General features: G+C 45.1%; 1 protein-coding gene across 1 annotated transcript; it reads right to left on the bottom strand.

Annotated features, from left to right (window-relative positions):
* Positions 1 to 4620: 4620 nt before the first annotated feature.
* Positions 4621 to 5122, bottom strand: LOC121862763 (putative uncharacterized protein DDB_G0271982; the record flags this gene model as incomplete). The annotated part of the gene is made up of 2 exons (XM_042361083.1): positions 4621 to 4752; positions 5075 to 5122. Coding segments are annotated over 2 exons (180 nt in total), but the record flags the coding sequence as incomplete, so codon positions are not given.
* Positions 5123 to 8995: the final 3873 nt, after the last annotated feature.

Raw genomic sequence — 8995 nt, 5'->3', positions numbered from 1 at the left:
CGTAATCTGCCAAAAGTAATTATGAGCTGTAATCGTAATCATGACCTGTCTGTAATCGTAATCTATCCCCGTACTTAAAATCCGTCATCGTAAATAAAAAAATACCATTAAAATCTGTACTCAAAAGGTATCCATACTGAGCCTTATAATCACCGCCTTCAGCTATTGTCGAGGGAATTTCAGGAAACTTGGTATAAATCGCGAGTACAACTGGTTGACGTCCGTGCGTGCCAAAATACTTCACCTCTGACGGGTCTTGGCAAGAGTGATAGGCCTTTGTTTAATAAGCCACTGCTGTATACGTCAGCCTACTAAATATATAACAATTATACACACGGAGTATTATACACCTATACACACGTGGAGTCTATACATGTGGAGTATTATACACTGATAGTATGCATATGTGGAGTATTATACAATTATACGAACGTGGAGTATGTATACACACGTGAAGCATTATACAATTATACAAACGTGGAGTATTTATACAATTATACACACGTGGAGCATTATACAATTATACAAACGTGGAGCATTATACAATTATACACACGTGGAGCATTATAATTATACAAACGTGAGATTTTACAATTATACACACGTGGAGTATTATACAATTATACACACGTGGAGCATTATACAATTATACACGTGAGCATTATACAATTATACATGGAGATTATACAATTATACACACGTGAGTATTTATACAATTATACACACGTGGAGCATTATAATTATACACACGTGGAGTATTATACACGTAGATTATACAATTATACAAACGTGGAGTATATACAATTATACACACGTGGAGCATTATACAATTATACACACGTGAGTATTATACAATTATACACACGTGGAGCATTATACAATTATACACACGTGAGTATTATACAATTATACACACGTGGAGTATTTATACAATATACACACGGAGCATTATACAATTATACACGTGAGCATTATACAATATACACACGTGGAGCATTATACAATTATACACACGTGGAGCATTATACAATATACACGTGGAGTATTATACAATTATACACACGTGGAGCATTATAATTATACACACGGAGTATTATACAATTATACACACGGGAGTATTATACAATTATACACACGTGGAGTATTATACAATTATACACACGTGAGCATTATACAATTATACACACGTGGAGCATTATACAATTATACACACGTGAGCATTATACAATTATACACACGTGAGTATTATACAATTATACACACGTGATATTATACAATTATACACACGTGGAGTATTATACAATTATACACACGTGAGCATTATACAATAGACACACGTGGAGATTATCAATTATACACACGTGAGTATTATACAATTATACACACGTGGAGTATACAATTATACACACGTGAGCATTATACAATTATACACACGTGGAGTATTATACAATTATACACACGTGGAGCATTATACAATTATACACACGTGGAGTATTTATACAATTATACACACGTGGAGCATTATACAATTATACAAACGTGGAGTATTATACAATTATACACACGTGGAGTATTATACAATTATACACACGTGGAGTATTATACAATTATACACACGTGGAGCATTATACAATTATACACGTGGAGTATTATACAATTATACAATTATACACCCGTGGAGTATTATACAATTATACACACGTGGAGCATTATACAATTATACACACGTGGAGTATTATTGTGAAAATCCATATGTTGTTTGTTTATTTAAATCACGATGTGTTGCGTTGAAGTGGTAATTTATATAGTGTATATAACTGTGTATATTACCTCGTTAAGTGTAGTTTAGGATGGTTGTTAGGTCGAGAAGTTAGTTATAGGGTCTCTTAAGGGTGATTATCCCTTGTAATTACTCTGGCACTGTAGGTGACTGTAGTAAGTAGTGTGTGTGTGTACGTATGGGTCGTGGTTGTTCGTGTGTGTGTGTACGTATGGGTCGTGGTTGTTCGTGTGTGTACTTGTGTGTTAAGTGACAGACATGTGTGTAAATGTGTATGTGAGTTGGTTGAATTTGTGTATGTATGTTGGGTGACTAGTATGTACACATGTGCGTGTCCGTGTGTATTAGGTAAATTTAATAGTAGTGTACATGTATGGCTTTCGTGTACGCACAGAAGCCCTCAAAACCTACACGAACGATAATGTAAAGCGCGTCTTGTGTAACAGCCACGCGCAGCCAATCAGAGCTCTCGCTGATGCAGTAGCCAATCAGAATGAAGATCCAGGTGGAGGTGTGGAGGAGGAATAAGGAGGTTAAAGGGTCGTGTTGACATGACTGGTGGTGGTGAAACTTTCTCCCTGTCACACACACACACACACACACACACACACACACGCACACACACACACACACACACACACGCACACACACACACACACACACACACACACACACACACACACACACACACACACACACACACACACACACACACACTACCATCACTGACACGCACTCAAGGTAATTCTCTCTCTCTCTCTCCACATCTGTGTCTTCCCCCATTTATCATCCTATCTATCCTCTCCCTCCTCTTCTCTCTCCTCCCTCCTCCCTCTTTCTCGCCCTCCCTTCTCTCCTCCTCCCCTCCTCTCCTCTCCTCTCCCTCTCCTCTTCCGCCTCCCCTCCTCCCCCTCTCCCTTCTCTCCCCTCTCCCTCCTCTCCTCTTCTCTCCCTCTCCTCTCCTCTCCTCTCTCGCCCTCCTCTTCTCCTCCTCCCTCTCTCCCTCCCTCCCTCCTCTTCTCTCCCTCGCCCCTCCTCTCTCCCTCTCCTCCTCTCCTCTTCTCGCCTCTCCTCTTCTCCCTCCTCCCTCTTCTCTCTCTCTCTTCTCTTCTCTCCTTCTTCTCTCCTCTTCTCTTCTCTCCTCTTATCTTCCTTTCTCTTCTTCTCTTATTTGTTTTCATCTGTTTGTCAGGGGGAGGGTGTGCTTGAGTGTGTGTGTGTGTGTGTGTGTGTGTGTGTGTGTGTGTGTGTGTGTGATCTCAGCAAGTCTCCGTCACACACACAGTCGTCATGTGTTAAGACTTTCACCACACCTTGATCCCTTCTCTTTCTCACACCCTCTCTCACACCCCTCTCTCACACCCTCACACCCTCACACCCCTCTCTCACACCCCCTCTCTCACACCCTCACACACACCCCTCTCTCACACTCTCACACCCTCTCTCACACCCTCACACCTCTCTCTCACACCCTCTCACACCCTCTCTCACACCCTCTCACACCTCACACTCTCACACCCTCTCTCACACTCTCACACCCCTCTCACACCCCTCTCTCACACTCTCACACCCCTCTCACACCCCCTCACTCACACCCTCCCTCTCTCACACCCCTCTCTCACACCCTCTCTCACACCCCTCTCTCACACCCCTCTCTCACACCCTCTCACACACCCCACACCCTCTCTCACACCCTCTCTCACACCCCTCCCACACCTCTCCTCACACCCTCTCACACCCTCTCTCACCCCTCTCTCACACCTCTCCACATTCTCACACCCTCTCTCCCACACTCTCACCCTCTCTCCACACCCCTCCTCCACACCTCTCTCACACCCTCTCTCCTCTCCCACCTCCCTCTCACCCCTCTCACACCCCTCTCTCCACCCCTCTCACACCCTCTCTCACACCCCTCTCTCACCCTCCTCTCACCCCTCTCTCCCATTCTCCCACCTCTCTCACCTCCTCTCACACCCTCCCACCCCTCTCTCTCACCCCCTCTCTCACACCCTCTCTCCACACCTCTCTTCCCTCTCTCACACCCTCTCCCACACCTCCACCCTCTCTCACACCCTCTCTCACACCCCTCCCCCTCTCTCCACACTCACCCTCTCCCACCCCTCACACCCCTCTCTCACACCCCCTCTCCCCACCCTCTCTCACCCTCTCTCCCCACCCCCCCTCTCACCCCTCCACCCCTCTCTCACACCCTCTCACACCACTCTCCACACCCTCTCTCACACTCTCACCCTCTCTCCACCCTCTCCACACTCTCACCTCTCTCACCCTCTCTCCACACCCTCTCTCACCCCTCCCACACTTTCTCACACACACCCTCACACCCTCTCTCACACCCCTCCCACACCCCTCTCTCACACCCTCTCTCCCACACCACTCCACCCTCACACCCTCTCACACCCCTCTCTCACCCCTCTCTCACACTCTCACACCCCTCTCCTCCACCTCTCACACCCTCTCTCCACCTCTCCACCCTCCTCTCCACCTCTCTCTCCCACACTCTCCCACCTCTCCCTCCCACACCCCTCTCTCACCTCCACACCCCTCTCTCACCCACCCCTCTCACACCCCTCTCTCCACCCTCTCTCACACCCTCACACACCCTCCACACCCCCACACACCCCTCCCACACACCCACACACACTCTCTCCACACCTCCCCCACACCCCTCACACACCCTCACACCCCTCCCACCACTCTCTCACACACCTCCCCCCTCACACACCCTCACACACTCTCACACACCCTCACACACCCTCCCACCCTCACACCCCTCCCACACCCCTCACACCCCACACCTCTCTCTCTCTTTTTCTCATCCATCAGCGATTTCTTTTCCTCTCCTGTGTTTCCGCACGAGCTGACATTTTGTGTCTGACTTCCCTATGCACCACCTCTCTCTCTCTCTCTCTCTCTCTCTCTCTCTCTCTCTCTCTCTCTCTCTCTCTCTCTCTCTCTCTCTCTCTCTCTCTCTTTCTTCTCTCTCTGTTGACTACCCTTCATTTTGACTTCTGGGTTCCTTCTTTATTCTCTCTGTCTATCTGTCTACTTATCTTTCTGTGTATCTTTGTCTCTTTCTTTGCTTGTCTTTCTGTCTCGTTTTCTCTTCCTCTTCTTCCTCGTCTCTTCCCCTTCCTCCTCTTCTCCTTCCTTTTCTTCCTCCTCCTCTTCTTCCTCTTCCTCTTCTTCCTCGTCTCTTCCCCTTCCTCCTCTTCTCCTTCCTCTTCTTTCTCCTCCTCTTCTTCCCCCTTCCTCTTCTTCCTCCTCCTCTTCTTCCCCTTCCTCTTCTTCCTCCTCCTCTTCTCCTTCCTCTTCTTCCTCCTCCTCTTCTTTCCTCCTCCTCTTCCCCTTCTCTTCTTCCTCCTCTTCTTCCCCTTCCTCTTCTTCCTCCCCTCCTCTTCTTCCCCTTCCTCTTCTTCCTTTCCTCCTTCTTCCTTCCCTTCCTCTTCTCCTTCTCTTCCTCCTTCCTCTTCTTCCCTCTCTTCCCTTCCTCTTCTTCCTCCTCCTCTTCTTCTTCCTCTTCTTCCTCCTCCTCCCTTCCTCTTCTTCCTCCTCCTCTTCTTCCTTCCTCCTCTCCTCTTCCTTCCCTTCCTCTTCTTGCTAAAATAAGTCTCAGCCGGTGGCCTGTGGATCCTGTCGATTCTACCTCTCTATCGTCCATGAATCTATCTAGCCTCCTTTTGCTTTTCTTCCTCCTCCTCTTCTTCCCCTTCCTCCTCTTCTTCCCCTTCCTCCTCTTCTTTCTCCTCCTCTTCTTCCTCCTCCTCTTCTTCCCCTTCCTCTTCTTCCTCGTTCTCTTCTTCCTCCTCCTCTTCTTCCCCTTCCTCTTCTTCCTCGTTCTCTTCCTCCTCCTTCACTTCCTGTACCAGAATGCTCATATATTTCCCCACAAGCAACCACCCCACAAATCATTCCTTTAAGTAAAATCTGCCATAATATAACACTTGCTGGTCCTTATATACGGCTTATACTCGGGTGATTTATACGTGTTTTGTTATAGTGAAAACATCGGGTAAAACACACACACACACACACACATACATACATACATACATACTGTACACCTTTACACACACATACACATACTGTACACCTTTACATACACACACATACATTTACACACATGCACCTTTACACACATGCACATTAACACACACATGCACATTAACACACACACACACATACACTTTAAAATATGATTCGCCTCTACTTTACGTTCAGTGTTGGCGAACCAAACTCGTCTTTTACCCAGCATTGATTTTCCTTCCCCCTGAGAGTGGCTGGGGACGAGAGAGCCAGCCTGACTACCCTGGGACGAGCCTATTGGCCATCCCGCCCCACCAACCCGACAATAGGACATGACTGATAGGTTTTTAATGCCCTTTGATAATAGATATTGCGCCTAGGTAGGTTAGGTTAGGTTAGGTGCGGTGAGGTAAATTGTCTCTATATGGTTTGTTAAGTGTGGTATTGGTTCTAACAGGTGTAGGCTATTGTATTACGGGTGTGTGTGTGTGTGTGTGTGTATCTGTTAGTGTACGTACATGTCTGTCTGTCTGTCTGTAGGCTTGGCAGATAGGGTAAGAAATACGAAGATATTTTATTTTTATTTACAACTCAGAGAAATATGTCCGTCAGTATAAATGTCTGATATTTTCTTATCTTAAATTGACTCGAAGTTGATATCATGGGAACATTTTTTCTTCTTCTTTCCTCCGTGATGTGGGTTCGATGTTTGGGAATTTATGTTGTGTTGAAAAATATGTGGGTTTTTTCCCTCCTGTTTATTGGTTTCTGGTTTAAATGTTTATGATTTTATGTAAACACGTGTCGTGGTCCGGTGTGTGTGTGTGTGGTGTTTGTTTTAACACTTTTATTATGGTGTTTGGTGATGATGATGGTGATGGTGATGATGATGATGATGGTGGTGGTGATGATGATGATGGTGGTGATGATGATGATGATGATGATGGTGTTGGTGATGTGGTGATGATGATGATGATGGTGGTGGTGATGATGATGATGATGATGGTGATGATGGTGATGATGATGATGATGGTGGTGGTGATGATGATGGTGATGATGATGATGATGATGATGATGATGATGATGATGGTGAGGTGAGTGAGTGGTGAGGTGAGGTGAGGTGGTGGTGGTGGTGGTGGTGATGATGATGGTGGTGGTGGTAGTGGTGATGATAGTGGTGATGATGATGGTATTGATGATGATGATGATGATGGTGATGATGGTGATGATGATGATGATGATGGTGGTGATGATGATGGTGATGATGATGATGGTGGTGATGATGATGATGATGGTGGTGATGAAGTGATGATGGTAGAGTGATGGTGATGATGGTGATGATGATGATGGTGATGATGATGATGGTGATGATGATGATGGTGGTGATGATGGTGATGACTGATGATGATAGTGGTGATGATGATGGTGATGGTGATGATGGTGATGATGATGATGATGAGTGGTGATGATGATGATGATGATGATGGTGATGATGATGGTGGTGGTGGTGGTGGTGGTGATGATGATGGTGATGATGATGATGATGATGATGATGGTGATGATGATGATGGTGATGGTGGTGATGATGATGATGATGATGATGATAACACTAGTAATAATAATAATAATAATAATAATAATAATAATAATAATAATAATAATAATGTCTACCTGGGACTCAGATCTTACAGGTGAGCATAAATGAAGGTGTTTTTTGCTGTGTCTTACCAGGTTAGGCTAGGCTAGCATTAGGGTGTTTACTCCACAGGTGAAATAAGGTTGGGTTGTAAGCTTCAGGTGGTCCTATAACAGTAATGGAGTCATGGGGTGTGGAAAATTACCTACCATCCTTGGAGGAGATAGTGAGATAGGAAGGAAGAGATAGTGAGATAGGGAGGAGGAGATAGTGAGATAGGGAGGAGGAGATAGTGAGATAGGGAGGAGGAGATAGGAGATATATACAGGTTGTACCAAGATAATGAGGTCTCCAGGTGTCAGCTGTCGCCATACCTGTCCACAAAAGAAGGATTAATATTAGTAAATCATCCTGTGTCAATCCTATTAGTTAATCCTTCATTGTAAATCTTTAGTAAATTCTTCTTAGTAAATCCTGTTAATCTTCCTTATTAAATCCTATCAGTAAATCCTTCCTGGTAAATCCTATTAGGTTAAGTTACGCCTGATTTGGTTAAGTTAGGTTTGGTTAAATTAGCGTTAATCACCAGGCAAAGATAAAACTGGGTCTGTTTTTCTTGCGACACACTGTACCACGAGTCCAAGTTGGGTCTGTTTTTCTTGGGACACACTGTACCATGAGTCCAAGTTGGGTCTGTTTTTCTTGCGACACACTGTACCATGAGTCCAAGTTGGGTCTGTTTTTCTTGGGACACACTGTACCATGAGTCCAAGTTGGGGTCTGTTTTTCTTGGGACACACTGTACCATGAGTCCAAGTTGGGGTCTGTTTATCTTGGGACACACTGTACCATGAGTCCAAGTTGGGGTCAGTTTTTCTTGCGACACACTGTACCACGAGTTCAAGTTGGGTCTGTTTTTTTTTGCGACACACTGTACCACGAGTTCAAGTTGGGTCTGTTTTTCTTGCGACACCCTGTACCACGAGTTCCAAGTTAGTAAACACCAGGTAGATAAGACACGTTGACCTCATTAACCTGACTATTACGGCCAGATAACTTATCACGGAGTGCTTAAAATAGGCGGACCACGGGAAGATTAGGTGGTTGAAATGATAATGGTTAGAGGTTTTGTTTACAGAGTGGTTAGGTTAGGTTGGGTTTGGTTAGGTTAGGTTGGGTTTGGTTTGGTTAGGTTAGGTTGGGTTTGGTTAGGTTAGGTTGGGTTTGGTTAGGTTAGGTTGGGTTTGGTTAGGTTAGGTTGGGTTTGGTTAGGCTTACAGAATGGTTACCTGTCTACGCCTTAAACCGTGTCTAGTGTTTTAAGCTCTGTATTAAATGGTGGGGGAAGGAGTCCTTTGTTAGCTGTTGTAAGTATCATGTGAACGACCTACAGTGAGATTATTATATCATTATAGAACCAAGACATTATTAGGTCACCAGTGTTGACCTTTCTTGAACAGCCATGCAGGGAGGGAGTGTTTTAATCACCCAATTGGACCTAATTGAACGTAATTGGACCTAATTTGGAAAGTGAC

The sequence above is a fragment of the Homarus americanus genome, unplaced genomic scaffold, assembly GCF_018991925.1.
Source record: "Homarus americanus isolate GMGI-L3 unplaced genomic scaffold, GMGI_Hamer_2.0 scaffold14723, whole genome shotgun sequence".
Lineage (NCBI taxonomy): Eukaryota > Metazoa > Arthropoda > Malacostraca > Decapoda > Nephropidae > Homarus > Homarus americanus.
Note: the sequence above shows the minus strand (reverse complement) of the source record. Positions and strands in the feature narration are given on the sequence as shown.